The 16310-nt window shown below is 50.4% G+C and overlaps 1 protein-coding gene across 1 annotated transcript in view; it reads right to left on the bottom strand.

Annotated features, from left to right (window-relative positions):
• Window positions 1-1457: 1457 nt before the first annotated feature.
• Window positions 1458-16310, bottom strand: part of LOC147612131 (kinesin-like protein KIN-13A) — a 94237-nt gene continuing 79384 nt past the window's right edge. The window contains exon 12 of the mRNA XM_086783999.1: window positions 1458-2044. Coding sequence (XP_086640125.1) covers window positions 1859-2044 — 186 coding nt within the window. The 3' untranslated portion in view covers window positions 1458-1858. The remainder of the gene's footprint in view (window positions 2045-16310) is intronic.

Raw genomic sequence — 16310 nt, 5'->3', positions numbered from 1 at the left:
TTTAATCCATGTTCAACCATTTTAATCTCCTGATCATAAAGTTTCTAACTTGCTTTGAACCACCCTAACTTCACACATTTTAAGTTGGTATCAGAGCCTCATTAGGACGATTGATACTGTAATTAGTAATAGGTTTAGGGTGTAATTAGAGTGGGTTTAGCATGTGATTTAAGCTATAGTATAGAGTAGAAAATCAAAGTAACAGAAAATCTCAATTGAGAGAGAGAGAGAGAGAGAGAGAGAGAGAGAGAGAGTGCTCACCATGAAATTGCATCAAAGCTGTGAAGTCTAAGCAACTCCATCTCTGGATGAGACTTCTGTAGCTCCACATTACATGAACTTTTGCAGGTGGAGAGACGGACACAATAGGTGGCTAATGAGCTTGGTAGAAGTAGCCGGGTGCCATCTTGTACAAGATGCAGCAGAAGCAGTAGCTTTGAGCACGAAGTCAAAGCCACTCATACCCTTAATCTGAGCAGTAGCATCCTTCTTTTTGGTTGCAAGAGGTTAACCACCCCTTATGGTGTGAAGTGGGGGGATAGCTGTATGAGTGCTTATGGGGACCATTCAACAACACATTCTTAGGCACTATAGCAGTGTTTACTGGTACGAGTCACAAGAGCCACACCTGAGCTCAGACAAATCCCATATCAGTGGCAGTTCCCAAGCTTAGACTTCATACAGAAATTTGTATCCACTTCACGATTGACACCAGATTCTTCATCAACATTGAGTCTAGCATTCATTATCACTTTCATGCTTGTTTTTTGGAAATCTTTTCTGACAAAAGGGAGCATTGCTCCACTTGTAAAAATCAGATCTAATATGGGCATGAATATCACAACTTGGCAGATTTGGAAGGCCAGATGCACAGAGGCTATTGAGGGCACTCAGATAAACGACATTCAGTGCATTTGTACTATATGGGGAGAGATTATTCACACTCTTATGGCCACATGGGCTCGTATACAGGGACCTTCCAGATCTGGGCATGCAAAGTGCACTGTTTTAATGAGGCAGTGGGATCAAGGGACCTTTTTCTCAACGACCCCCACAGGACTCTTGGCACCTTTGTACCCCACATTGGTTGAGATCAACATACATTTTGGGATGAGGCTGGGTTTTGCTCGTCTAGCTTCCAGCTGTGGATTTGTAAGGTTTATTATACATGGACACAATCCTCCTACTCATCAGGCAGTTTTGGACCAATCTCAGCATGTGTAAGGCAGCATGGTCAAGGGGGGCTAGTATGAATCCATTAAGTGATATTAGCTCTTGTTAAGCAAGGTAATAGTAAAATTATCAGCTCTCCCCACAACACCTTAAATGTGTGTAAACATAAGAACTTGCAAGAGCCAATAGAGCATGTAATCCTTCCCAATTGCCAAAGAAACAAACAACACATAGTTAGGTAAGACTTTTGATTTTTCAGAACTCAGATAGAACAAGGGATTCCATACAGGAAAACAAATTTTCACTATAATTTGTGTACAATGTCACGCAATCACATCACCATGGTTCCATGGACAAATAGAGTCTCAGAATGATCTTGTATGTATTTGGTGTCTTTACCATAACCACTGTAGAAGCTGGGGTCACCATTTCAATCAGTTGCTGGCTTCAAGCAATCATGGTGGCTTCCCACATACTTAATTGTATCCACCTGCATAAAGCTTGCCTTTAAAGACCGGTAATTATCCTTTTTTTGCATTAAACTGACATCTTTACAACAAACAGCTTTTACAAGGAAAATCTTGAGAGCTTCAGAGCCTCATTTGAGCTTCTGCAGTAGGCATCAAGGCTGTTGGGGCCGTAATGCCTGATCTCAGCTAGACCAAAGCTTTTATGATCTGTGTCACTACCGCCCATTGCTCATGTTGCGGCTCAAAATCTCCTGTTCCTTAAGATGGCGTTGAAATCTTGCAAGGCGAGCCTGTAAATTTACAATGCCAGCAGCTTTCCTTGAAAGAACATTGCTCAATTGGGAAACGTATCTATCTATGCGACTCCCAGGTTGGTCCACCTCAGTAAGAAGTCTCATCTCCTGCAGAAGTGAAAAGAGAGTTCATACTCTCTCTCTCTCTCTCTCTCTCATAGATGAGATTACATGGACACTATTGTATCACTTTTGGTCTCATATACCCAATGTGTCTTTTGAAGAAGCTCTCTCTCTCTCTCTCTCTCACACACACACGCGCGAGGGAACAGACAGATCATAGACAAGCACCTTGAACCCAAGACATGTTAGCACCCCGCACGCATGGCACCATCAGAGAGGGCACAGTTCCTCCAGTAGCCAGACGCCCCTGCCCTCAGAGATCCAGGACATCCTCTCGGCAGCTTTAGATTTGGGATATACTCCAGTGTCATAGAGGAACACCGCTGCAGGAGGTAGAATATAGCACTATGGACCCTGAGGCTGGGAAGGATGACACATGATGAGGTGGCCTTGATTCATTGAATCATTGTTGCAGGGCCTGCATAGGATACAGGCCTGTTTTCATTTGGTAAATAGGTCTTTTTTGTTTCCATGCTCTATGACCTTAGTTTACACATGGATCATATCTTCCCAATTTTTGGTCTCATCGATCCATTGGGTCTTTGGTAGATGTTGATAATGTCTCTCTCTCTCTCTCTCTCTCACACACACACACACACACACACACTATTTGGTTTGTATTCGTTTGTGGACAGATTTGGGGTGCAGGCTCACAACTCACTCAGGCAATGGTGCCCATTCTATTATATGCAGATGACATTGTTCTAATCTTAGCTTCTGCAGAGGGATTACAGAGACATTTGGATGCACTGCAGAGGTTTTGTGAGGAGACAGACCTCATGGTCAATCTCAGCGAAATCAAAGTCGTGGTCTTCAATAAATCCTATCGGGTTACATCTAGCATATCTTTCTCATACAGGGGAGTACACGTGAAGATTGTTTCATCTTATGTGTACCTCGGGGTTACTTTTACAGACCCGATCTTTTGCATGAGCCCTAGAGACATTGTTTCAAGGCCCGCAAACAAATGTTGCCTATTTGATACCTTCGTGGGCCCAGCAGCATTACATGTGAGGCAACCAAGATCTTAGTGAGGTACCGGGAAGAGCATCCATAGACTCCCGCAGGAGTAAGCCATCTGTGCCACATGAGATTGTGCTAGCACTAAGCAGAGTTTGGAGCCACCCCTTTGGTCATAGATGCTCTTTCAAACCATTACTTATTTTCATGTATACACACTAAACAAAGTGTCTCCTGAGATTGGCCCTTGAGTCATTGATGTAGTTACATCCGGATGGACATGGCAGATCATGGTACTCTCAAGTGATTGATTAGTTTGATGGGCATGGCCTCCAGATGGACCGGCCTGCCTCCCTTTTCGAGAACAGCTTGGATTCTCCATTTTTGGATCACTCATGGCAAGAGATCAACTGTCTTATTCCACTAGACTTGCTAGGGCTCCACATGAGCCCGACATGGGTGTCCCCAACAGCGCTCACAATAAAACCTCAGTTTTACACAGCATTTTTTTAAGCCTCTTAGAGGATGGGTTCATTGAGGGCCCAGCGTACTTGCAAATGCACATGTCACATGCCATGCGGATAGCGATTGGCCAGATGAGGGTATCTTCTCATCATCTTAGGGTTGAGTCTGTTAGACCGAGGGCATCCCACGAGAAGCACGTATATGCAGAGTATCCACCACTAGTGAGGTGAAGGATGAGGAGGGCCACCCGACTATGAGCTCCTAGGGAGATTTCATTCTCTCTTCCAGAATGTGATTCTCACCTGTCATGCAGTATGAGAACTAGAGATGTTTAGGCATGCATTTACTCAAGCTTTGCCATCACAGAGAGGTCATGCTGAGGCAGCACCCTGAGAGACACAGCTAGTGAGGTGCCTCCCAAACCTCCATCACAGATGTCTTTGGGAGACAGCCACTTTCATGGTGGGCTGATATAGGAGCAACAGCAGGACCAACAAGGTGTCTACAATGGCCTACAGAGACACGAGGACATCATTTTGCCCCACGTACATGGGGTGTCACTAGGGAGTGTGTGATCCTTCTTAGAGCCAGATGCCCAAGACCTCATAGGCCTCATCTCTCTACCCAGCAGCTGCAGATCCGGGACATCCTTCGACGACATGGCAAGCTCCCATCACAAAGGGGAGATGTTATGGCTGCTTTGTGTTCTATTCTCGAGGAGGATGGTATCAATGTATGATCACACATTGTCATCATGTAGCATTACACGGATACTTTAGCTTATGTAGCTAGTTTCATACAGTTTTTTATTTTCTTTTCCATGGTTCAGTATTCATGATACATTGTACTACTTTTTGGTCTCTTAGACCCTCTCTCTCTCTCTCCCTCTCACCCCACCATGGTTCTCAAAGAACATGCCAGTGACACGGGGATATGCAGCCTTGAGCCGCAATGCTTCCATGCACTCCTCCAAAAGCCCAGGATGAAGGGTTGGCTTTTTGACATCAGCCTTGATGTATGGAGCAATTTTCTTGGCGCCAGATTTATCTCATGAGGATTGGCAGCGAGTTGAGAGGCCCCAGGTCATGATGTTCTCCCGTATGATGCACAGCAAACCATCACTCCCACATCAAATTATCCAAGTAGAGTTTGCAGCAGCCCCGATGGTAGTGGATTCACTCTTCCAAACAGTCACATACATCCGTCGCATCATCAGTGAGATGGATATCCACAGGTACCCGAGGCTTGCCCTCGAGTCCTCCAGAGACCTAGCACTTGAGGGCCACCTTGGAGTATGGTATGCCCGAGTTTCCACTTGGTTCTCAGGATATAGGCTCCACATGGACTGCCTCCCACTCCTTCAGTACAGTTTGGACTCCCCTTTCTCTAGCTCTCTCATGAGAACACCAACCGGGTTATCCGGTTAAATGGATCGCACCTTCGAAGCTTCTACCAAAGATGCACTTCTATAGAGAGCACTTCCTCATGCTCACTGAGGACTCAAGGAGGAGAGGATCTGCCGATTATACCACACAGAGTTTGAGACAGAAAGGAGCATTACATATGTCGTTGCCCAGTCCCAGCATACCATGAGATTCATGGAAGGTTTCACAATCTGTTCTATGAGGGGTTTGGTCCACTTTCTAGGATCATTGACTTCCCAGACCAGTGCTGCCTAGGGCTCTTCCTCCTCGAGCTCTGCAAACACGGGGACACATTCTTGGGATAGATTAGGCCCAAGCCACCATGCCTGCCCCTCCCTTGCCAGCCAACCATCACCAAGTTCTTCCAGACCCAAGAGGATTATTCCCAAAGAGTGGATCCCGTGGACCCACGTCAGATTGTTGCGGACCCACCTCAACCAAGAGGAGTTACCTCGGACCAAGCATGCGCACTCCGACGTGTCCAGCACCCACAGCCCACCACAGCCCCCCACAGCCCCCAAACGACAGCCACGATCCACTCAGCTCCAGATCCAAGACATGCTCCACCGCTATCAAGCTACCTTTCCACACAACGTAGCTGAGGGAAACCTCTTGGCCATACTCAGAAGCCCCATGCTTGATAAATTGGAGAGTGGTATACCATCTATTGGTACAGGATGGAGCTAGCTAGGTTGCATATCATGATTGTATACTCCATGCATATAGCTTTGCATTTTTCTCCTAGTAGTAGAGCTCCATCCCCCGCACACCCAGATTCAGCTTTTTTTTGTTCAGTACTTTTTCATTTTGTTGGGATGACAGAGGATACCCCATACAGGTACTCCGATTTGTCTCATAGGCCGAGTTCGGTCTTTTGGAAGACGTTAATAAAATCTTTCTTTCTTTCTTTCTTTCTTTCTTCTCACATTTCATGTTTCATGTTCCTTGTATTCCATGATGAGATTAAAATGGACTTTTGTGTATCACTCTAATGAGATAGTTTTGATTTGTTCTATTTTATTTTCTGTTCCATGATGAGATATGCCATATCGCTTTGGTCTCATAGGCCCCTTGGGTCGTTAGTAGACCCTTAACCTCTCTCTATGCACCTAGGGAGTCATAGAGAGGGGGCAGCCTCCACAAAGCCAGAGGCCGCTGTCCTTGGAGATCCAGACCCTCAACCTGCTACTTGCAGATCCAGGACACCCTCAGATGAAACATAGATGTATTGCCACAGGAGGTGGACATTACTACAATATACACCATTCAGGAGGATGACATCTGATGAGCTTTGTAGTAGACCCTCCATTCCGCACATCAATCTACAAGAGTCTGTAGCCTGCCCTGTCCACATAGATGCCTCATTTCACCCGGTTATTTACATGCACAGGATGCACAATTTTGGATGCACAAGGCAGACAACTCCTCCCATGGGTAATTCTATCCTCATCCATGCATCTTGCTTTACAAAGGGCTGAGAATTGTTGGTATGAATACCTTAGCAACGAAGTGGATGACAGCACATGGTCTCTCTGGGAATTCTCAGACAGCCTCATGCATTGTCAAGGCAATAACTCAATAGTCATCATTGATAGACTTACATCCATAATGGATACAAAGAGAGACATTCCTGCCGAGGATGGAGATCAATTGCTAACAATGACAACATATGGGTTTGTTGAGATGGCATGTACCTGAAGATTCTCGTCACATGCAATAAGAATCTCCATGGGACAGCTCTAGGTGTTGAGTCTCTTCCAAGACTGACCAAGGATCATCTGACATGGAACACACCTAGAAGAAAGGCTTTTTTTTTTTCCATGAAAAGATCCTTTCATTAGTTATAAAAAAGCCCAATGGACTACAAACCCTCTCCTGCTCATAAGAAGGCAAAGCAGAGACCAATCAAGGCAGCTAGGGAGACTCTCCCTAGGTGCAGAAAAGTACAAATAAACTGAGAGGCTATATCATACAATTGTCATACTGTCCTCGCAGGGTGTGAATCAACTCCTGCCAGATAGCCCGAACAGACTCTGCTGGTGGCTCCAGTCTCCCTTCAAAAGCCCTAAAACAACGAGCTCTCCAGGTGAACCATATGGTGAAGCTGCTGAGGGCTCCCATCGTAAATCCCTCTCCTGTGTCCAGCCGGCTATCGAGAAATCCGATGAAGGAACAAGGTGAGGCTGGCCCCCAATGAATCTGATGGCCTGGCTGGCCTGCTCCGTCTCGTATCCCATAGCTAGTCCTGACGAGGGATGCACAAGGATCATGCCACTCGTACTCGCCAGGGTCCCACTGGAGCCGGGCCAAGGGGCGCGCAACATATGCCCATATGCGCCAATCAGAGTCCACCTGCATGGTCTGGATCAATATGCCACTTCCGAGAAGCCGCGGCCACTACCCGTATCCTCTGAAAGATGCACTCTGCAACCAAAGGCGACTCCGCCTCCACTCTCTCAAGTCTGCCCTCATCCTGTACATAGTTACCGCGAAACGGCATTCCGCCTTCCTGGAACGTCGGAACGCCGCTCCGAAGCGCAAGGCGTGCCCGGAACGTGGAAACGGGAGCCGGAACGGAGCGCTTGCCGGGGAACGTGGCGGAATGCGTGTCGGAACGCCGGAACGCTAGGGCGGAACGCACGTTCCGGGCGTTCCGGAAAAGTGTACTTTCGCTAAGTCGCCGGCGGCCGTTTTTTTCCAGCGTACAGCTCTTTTTCGCTTTTGCGCCTGCTTCGTTGGCTGCGCCTGCTGCTTGAGTGCTCTCCCTACCACTCCACCCTTCCTCTTGGCTGCCCCCTTGGCTGCCCCACACTCTCCATTCCACCTACTACCCCACCCTTCCTCTTGGCTGCCCCACTCTCCCTACCTTGAGCCTTGGCTGCCCCACAGTGGACACTCTCCCTACCTCCTCTTGGCCCCTCCTCTAGGCTCTTGGGCCTTGGCAAGTTGGCCCCTTCTTTTGCTCGGGTGGCACTCGTGACTCGAGTCTTGAGCACTCAGCAAGTAAGATTTAAAATTTACGCAATGAACATTGGATTTTGGAGATTCTAGTTTGCTGCGTTTTTTTCCACTTTGTGGACACTTTACTTATGTCTCATGCAAGGGCATTTTGCATGTTTTTTTAATTTTCAGCCATTTATCAATTTCAATGGCACCTCCTCGTGGCATAGATGCAGAAAACAGATCCCCTTGGTGGAATGAGGTGGATCTTGTGTCCAGATATGATAGTGCAAGAGGAGGAGGGTCACGCAAGTGGAAGTGCCACTTTTGTGGATCCATTAAGACTGGAGGCACGGATCGTGTGCGAGCCCATTTGTTGGGGGTTAGAGGCAAAGGCATTTCTGTTTGCCCTACAGTGTCAGGAGCAGATATCATACGATTGCAGCATAGTCACAAGGGAACGGGAACGTTTTGGGGAACGGATGACTGTTTGGAACGGGAACGAAAAGCTTGAATAAAAGGGAACGGAATCGGGAACGCCACATCATTGCATAAATGTGTTTATAAATTTACTTTATATATCTGTAAATGCTTTGGAAAGAGGCATAGTAAAGAAAGAACCTCAAACCATCTCAGTAGTGGCCATGATAATGCATAGATGTGTTCTACATAATACATAGTTCACTTATATTTCCTACATGGTCTGCGGTGCCATTTTGGAACGGGAACGGGAACGGCTATCTCTATGGAACGCGTTCCCCCGTTCCAAGAGCTTGGAACGACGTTCCCTTGTGACTATGGATTGCAGGCACTTGCAGATAGACTTGATGCAGCAGGGAGTCGGCCCTCTGTTCTTGATCCTCGAGGTACATCATCATCAGCTACACCTGCAGGCGTGGCATCTTCAGCGAGTGCATCTACCCCATTATTTGGGGCTGCTCCACAGCCATCCGCACATGGAACAAATGCTTCCCAGACCCAGGCTTCACGAGGTCCAGTGCAGGCTAGTCTTGTGGCATCATGGCACCCTGGGAGGAGGGCACAAGTAGATGCATCAGTGGCACGGTTTTTTTATGCTGCAGATGTTCCTTTGGTAAAGGCCCGCAACCCATACTTTGCAGATATGGTGAAGGAGATTGCTTCTTTCGGACCTGGCTATGCTCCACCTTCATCCAAGGCATTGCGCACTACACTTCTAGCCACAGAGAGGACGGCCATAGAGGATGCCTTGGGACCCATTCAGGATGTATGGCGTAGATGTGGCGTCACTATCATGGGTGATGGTCGGAGTGACACCAGGAGCCGCTCCATTCAGGGTATCCTTGCCTACTCCAGAGGATGTAGCTTTTTTATTAAAGCTATTGACAATTCAGAGGCGGGCAAAACTGCAGAGAGATTGGCAAATATTTGGAGTGAAGCCATTGAGTACGTGGGTCCCAATAATGTCATCCAGTTTGTTCTGATGGAGAGAACTCAAACAGGGCAGCAGGGAGGATCATTGAGGATAGGTACCCACATATTTGCTTCACTCCTTGCATGTCACATGGGCTCAACAATCTCCTCAAAGATATTGGTAAGATGCAGTGGGTGGAGCCTTCTATTGAAATGGGCAATCACATTGTTTCATTTATCACTCGCCACCACTACATTTTGGCTGTATTTCGACAGAGATCCCCAAAGGATCTCTTAAAGTATTCAGATACACGCTTTGCATATAATTTCCTTATGCTAAAGCGTCTTTTTGAAGTGAAGAATCATTTGAGGCAGCTTGTAGTTTGTGAGGAGTGGGATGCATGGCGAGAGCGTACCTCAGTTGGCAGGTATTCGATGCAGGTCCATTGTTCTTGATGACACTTTTTGGGACACTGTTGAGGTATTGTTGCAGGTTGTGCGGCCAATCATTCTTATGTTGAGGCTTCTTGATGGAGATGAGCCTTGCATTGGCAAGGTGTATGAGGGGATGGACAGGATGATTGAGAGAATCCTATCTCTACAGACTTTGGATGGGGGTAGGAGACAGGAGCTATCTCGTCTTGCGACAGGCAGGTGGACAGAGTATCACTCTGCATTAGAGGCTACTGCATTTGTGGTGGATCCGGAATTTCAAGGCAAAGGACAAGAGACAGATGCAGAGGTTGTGCAGGGTTGGGAGGATATCTTGAGGAAGCTTGTACCCAGTGCAGATGATAGGAGGAGGGTTCGTGAAGACCTTTCCTTCTATCGACAAAAGAGAGGCCTCTTCGCTTTGCAGGATGCACAGAATGATAGGTTCAAGATATCCAGTGCACGGTGGTGGGAGGATTATGGGGCAGATACACCATTGCTGCAAAGATTGGCCATTCGAGTGCTTAGCCAGGGTGCTAGCTCCTCGCCATGTGAGCGCTTATGGAGCAGTTTTGGGAACATTGCAAGCAAGAAGAGGAACAGGCTTGGTGTCCAGAAGGCAAATGACCTTGTATTTGTTAATGCAAACTTGCGTTTGCTTAACAAGTTCAGGGCTGAGTGTACTCCAGAGCCATTTATTGGATTTTGCCTTGATCTTGATGACAATGATGGTGAGGATCAGCCAGAGGGAGAGGATGATGTGGAGCAGCATGAGGATGAGCAGATTGAGGGACAGCCTGGACAGGAGGATGAGATCCCACTTGCTGATGACTAGTCTTTGACTCACCAGTTACCTTGGCCCTTGAGGCTAGTTTTGTACTTGTCATGCGATGTACTTTCTTTTTCAGTTTCTATATATCCACATGCGATGTACTTTCTTTTCAGTTTCTATTTGGAGTCTGGACTCTTCAAATTTTTAATGTTTAAGACTTTAAAGTTTAATCTTGGATATTTTAAATGTTTTGTCATTTTAGTCCTGAATGCCGACATGTCATATGACGTGGCGTTCCGCGACGTTCCCGATCCGCTCCCGTTCCCGTTCCCGCTCCTGTTCCAGCATCCGACGTTCCCAAAACATTCCCGTTCCGTGGTAACTATGATCCTGTATCTCATAGTAGAGGCATCTACCATCCTCAATGCAAGCTCTGACGGCAATCAGGATCTCCAACTTTATAAAGCCTCCCATCCACCGTGGGGCCGCTGGCTCGAAAGGCGTGAACCACTCCTCAGTGAGTGCCTCCTAAATACCATCCCTCATAATCAGCCCCCCTCTGAAGTGACTCAGCCTCTCCGCCTGGATCTCCTCTGGGAGACCACAAAAGGCCTGCCAATCTCCAAAACTGCGTGCTGGGCTGCCGCCAATGGCCCCCAGGCTAGACGAGGCCGAGAACCCAGCATATGACCCTGCTCTGTGCGTACCGCGGGGCTCCAGATGAGCCGCTGTCTGGCCCGCTCCTCATCACAAGTGGGAGGTCTCTGAGAAAGCCCCGGTCTCAGCAACTCCCAAGCTCGCAGGATGCTCAAGGCAAATCTGTCCTCCCATCCTCTACTAAGGCCTGTCCTCCTCATCTCTATGAAGATCCACCGTATCTCTGGTGCCCCAGTGTCCCCTGCTGGGGGAGCTCTAGCCTGCAGCCGCTGAAAAAGAAGCTCCTTCCAAGGCTCAGTGCCTGGAAGCAGCCCCCAAACAATAAGCTTCCCCAACAAGGCTCTACTCTGATCAGCTGGATCTATAATGCCCAAGCCTCCCTGGGCCAGCGGAAGAGTAATAACTGCCCAAGCAACCTTTGCTCAGGCCGGCTCACCATCCCGCCCTGACCAAAGAAAGTTCCTGATCAGCCTCTGTACCTGGCTGATGCAAGAGCTCGAGAAAATCCAGCAAGACGTGATATACCACATAGTCACTAAAAGCACCTGATTTGTCACCACCACCCTCCCAGCCAAGGAAAGCCGAGCTGTACTCCAATATAGAAGCTTCTTCCGAATGCTCAGAAGAAGCGGGGCGATCTGCTGCTCAGGTGACAAATCAAGTCCAATCTGGCATCCCAGATACCGCACTACTGTGCCAGGAGGAATCCATCTAAAACCCGGGTCTCGGCTCCATGCTGGAGCGGGAGCGCTACTGATCCAAAAGGCCACTGTCTTGCGCCAATTGATCAATGCTCCCGAAGCCACACCAAAAACCTGTAGAGACTGCTCTGCCCTTTGTAGATTGGCCTCCTTGCCATGCAAAAACAATCCCGTGTTATCAGCAAACTCAGAATCAAGCAAGTCCTCACCCCGGACTGGAAGCTGGAGTCCTCTCAATCCAACCTCCTCTGCTGTCAGATACATGCTCATAGCCTCTGCAAAGAAAAGAAAAAGGAACGGAGCGAGAGGGCATCCCTGACGGACTGATCTGGTCAGCTCAAAACTCGGCCCCCGTCCTCCTGCCATCAACACCTGGCTATGAGTTGTGGAATACAGAGCCGCTACTCCTCGAATCCAGTCTGGCTCAAAACCCAGGCGAAGCATAGTGCCCTCAAGAAAACCCCAATCGACTCTATCGTATGCCTTGTCAAAATCGAGAAGCATCTCAAACTCGAGAAGCATAACGACCAAGTCCTTGCCGAGAAACCTAGCTCGGGCCATCGCCTCCCAGAAGGTGAAGATGTTGTCAAGGATACTACGCTCCTTGACAAAGCCTGTCTGGGTAGCATGAATCGAATCCCCAAGGAAGGGCTGGATCCTCAAACTCAAGGCCTTCGCTAGGACCTTGTAAACAATATTGAGGATCGTAATAGGCCTCCACTGCCGAATATCATCTAACACTCCCTCCCCCTTGGGGATAAGAAAGATCAAGCCCTCTGAAAAACTTTGTGGCATCACCCCAGTGTCCAAAACATGCTGAAAACCCCTGCGGCGGAGGCCTGGCCCCAAAAGGTCCCAATAGCGCATAAAAAAGGCAGGCATCAAACCATCCTCCCCAGGGCAACTATGACGCGGGAGGGCCCTCAAAGCCTCAACAAGCTCATCCTCTGAAAGGGGAGCACCCAAAGCTGTGCGCATACGATCTGTGACCCTCCTCTGCACATGGGTCCACACAGTCTATCTGCAAGCATCACGTGCCTCCGTGGCTGGCTCCGCTGAAAGCAGGTCTCTGTAGAACTCAGTGGCAATAGCTCTAATCTCCTCGGGCTCAGTGGCTAACGATCCGTCCTGCCTCCTAAGCTGACGTACTCCTGCTCGAGCATGGCGGGGTCCGGTGATCTCAAAAAACTCCCCAGTCACTTTATCACCAAGCTGAGTCCAATGAGAGGCCTGGCGATGATAGTAAAACTCGTGTCTCTGCTCTTCTGCCTCTCGAACCTCCTAACGTGCCTGGCTCAGCTTGGACGCCACCCACTCACATGTGGGCTGCTTCTCCTGAAGGCGCTGGAGCAAAGCAAGGCTACGTCTCAAGCGACGCTCCCGCTCTCGTGTCTCTCCTAGCCGTGTCAAGGCTGTAGCGTGCAAAAAAGAGCTGAGCTCGATGAGACCCTGGGCACTCTGGCCTGCGGCATCCAGGTCAGAGCTCTGGCTATCCTGCCATATCCTCTCAATGTCCTCAAAAAGACTGGGGTCTGTAGGTATCCTCTCTGGGATCCTCAACCGCAAGCTGGTCTCCCGTGTCCTCTCCTCAAGAGTCAAAATAACTGGTGCATGGTCTAAGAAAGAAGTGCCAGCGAGAATGCCAACAGAGCCACCACGCTCCCCCACCCTGTCGCCCACATAGAAGCGATCAATCTGTGATAAATTAGTCCCTCCCTGTCGACGATCCGACCGAGAAAAACTAAGACTGTCCTGAGAACGGGAGAAAGCCTCATGCTGCCATGCATCAGTGATCCGCAGTGTCATACAGAATCGCTCCCAAGTTGCAAGCTCCGTGCCGTGCACTGTAACATGACTGCCTCCCACCCTATCGGCCGGGTCCTCAAGCAGGTTGAAGTCTCCTCCAACACACCAATGTGCGGCCTCGGGCAATGCATCTGTAACAAGGGTCCACAACTCTGCTCTGGCACTAGCATGATTGGGCGCATAGACATTGAGCACACCAATGTACTCATCGTGCATCCTCAGAATAACATACTGCGCTCTACCAGGCACAATGACCCCGTGATCCACAATGGCCTGCCGCCATGCATCCGCAATGACCATACATACTCCTCCCTGCCCTCCCAAGGGGCCAAACCTGCAGACCAAAAATTGTCCTATCTACCAGGCATCACCGAACCATATCTCCGAATTGCCCCCAACCAGGCATCTCTGAAGCTCCTGCCTCAAGCAACCACGATAACGTACATAGTGTGCGCCGCCAAGGCCCTGTACATTCCATGAGATGATCCTCATGGATGACCTGCTGAGGTGGAGGCTGTCTCAGCCATACGGCAGGCCTTCGCAAGCGGCTTGGACGGAGAGTAATCCCCATCCGAGCGACTACGAATCTGCCCACCCGGTGTGCTGCAAGAGTCTCGGACCAGGCACTAGTGGCTGTGTCCCATAGCGACTGCCTCCCGCTCAGAGAAAGAATTCTCATGTATGCATACATAGCCAGGGTCTCGCGCTAGGTCTGCCACTATGCGAACCACCAAGTGTCGATTCCTACAATCCAAGTGTCGATTCAGTTTATTTGTACTTTTCTGCACCTAGGGAGAGTCTCCCTAGCTGCCTTGATTAGTCTCTGCTCTGCCTTCTTATGAGCAGGAGAGGGTTTGTAGTCCATTGGGCTTTTTTATAACTAATGAAAGGATCTTTTCATGAAAAAAAAAAAAGAGGCCTGGTGTAAATATACAGACAAGAGATGACTGCTAACAGAGCTTTCCTAAGAGGGCATTGCCATGAATAGCTAGATCAAATGCCTCATCTTTGCAAATTGCGCTCGCTGATGCTCTCGCCTCCCCCCCGCTCGCGCCTTCGTCCTATCCCCCCCCCTCTGTCGTGCCCGCCCCCCTTTCGCACCCGCCTGGCCCCCCTTTCGCACCCGTCTGCCCCCCCGCCCCCTTCCGCTCCCTTTTCGCCCCCTCCCGCGTCCCGCGTCCCGCCCCCTGCCCGCATGCCCCCCCTCCCACGTCCGCTTGCCCCCCCGCGCCCGCCCGCCCCTTTCGTGCCCGCCTGCCTCTTTGCCCCCCTTTCGCGCCCGCCTGCTCTTGCCCCCCCTTCACGCCCGCCTGCCCTCGCCCTCCCGCCCCCCTCTCGCGCCCTTCCGCTCCCTCCCCGCTCCCCCTCGCCTCCCCCCCCTCTATCATCCGCCCCTCCCCCCTTGCTTTCGGTCTTTCCCTCCCCGCTCCGCGCTTCCCCACGTCCCGCTTCGCCCTCGACTCAGCTTCAGACTCTGATTGGAGGCCCCTCCCGCCCCACCTCAGAGGGACTCTTTCGCAGGCCCCTCGCCCGCCCCTGAGGATACCCCCATCGGGCTTTCTCTTTCGCCAAAAGAGGAAGTGAGCCTCGCCGCAGAGATGGAACGCCTCCAGGCATATTCCTCCATCTGCCGTATAGTTGGCACCCGCCCCAGCAAAGGGGAGATCCGAGATCTCCTCCAGGCCCGCCTTCTTGCAGATGTGGGCAAGATCCTGGACATTCAGTTACTGGGCCGCGGCCGTTACCAAATTGAGTTTGAGACAGCCCAGAGCGTGGCCCAGGTCCCAGCCATGAGTCCCCTTGACATCAGGGGCGCTCGGGCCTTCTTCAGACATTGGCAGCATGGTTTCGACCCAGCAAGCGGCCGAACAGGGAGAGCGCCTATTCCATGTCACAGTTTGCTTTCCTGGACTTCACGAAGTACCTTCCGCTCCTCTCCAGGATAGGATCATTGGTGGGCTTGGTGCTTGAGACTTGCCCCACAGCAGCTTCAATGGTGGCTAGAGCAGCGAGCTTGCCTTCGGTCAGAGTTTTGGTTCCTGACATCTCCTCCCTTCTGAAGGTCATTCAGTTACCTAGGATGGGGGGGGACGGATGGATTGATTAGAGAGTGGAGTTTTCGCGGCTCCCGAACCAGTGTTTTATATGCAGGCAGGTCGGCCACCTGGCTGCCCTCGCAGGAGACCCCGACCTTCACCGCAGCAGCAGACCTCCGATGGCCCGTCCACAGATGCGGCTCGGCAGGCAGCCTCCCGGACACCTGCTCAGCCCACAGAGACCTCTGATTGGCAGTCTGGACAGGGGCGCCGTAGAGGGAGACAGCCACAGCAGCATGCCCCGAGATCAACGCAGCAGCAAACACAGCCTCAGCATCATTGGGTTCCAGTGAGGAACAGCTGTGCTCCCCTCTAGGAGGAGACCCCAGCGCAGACTGAGGATCAGGAGATGCCAGCGTCCCCCCCTCCCCCGTCCCCCCCTCCCACCTCGATTCCACCCTCGCCTCCTCCCGTTCCCGCTCTCGCTTTTTCAGCGTCTCCTTCCCCACCCCCTCCCCCCCCCCCCCCTCCTCCCCCTCCGCTCGCCTCAACTCCTCGGGAGGCACTAGTAGTGCCCTGGCGCTCACCTGCAGTCTGGCGGGCACTGAGCACCGACCTTGCTTGTGTACCGTAGAGGAGACCTACCATGCCGATTCGTGCTTCACG

Source organism: Cibotium barometz, chromosome 46 (genome assembly GCF_041138505.1).
Source record: "Cibotium barometz isolate CiBa-2024 chromosome 46, ASM4113850v1, whole genome shotgun sequence".
NCBI classification, from domain to species: domain Eukaryota; kingdom Viridiplantae; phylum Streptophyta; class Polypodiopsida; order Cyatheales; family Cibotiaceae; genus Cibotium; species Cibotium barometz.
Note: the sequence above shows the minus strand (reverse complement) of the source record. Positions and strands in the feature narration are given on the sequence as shown.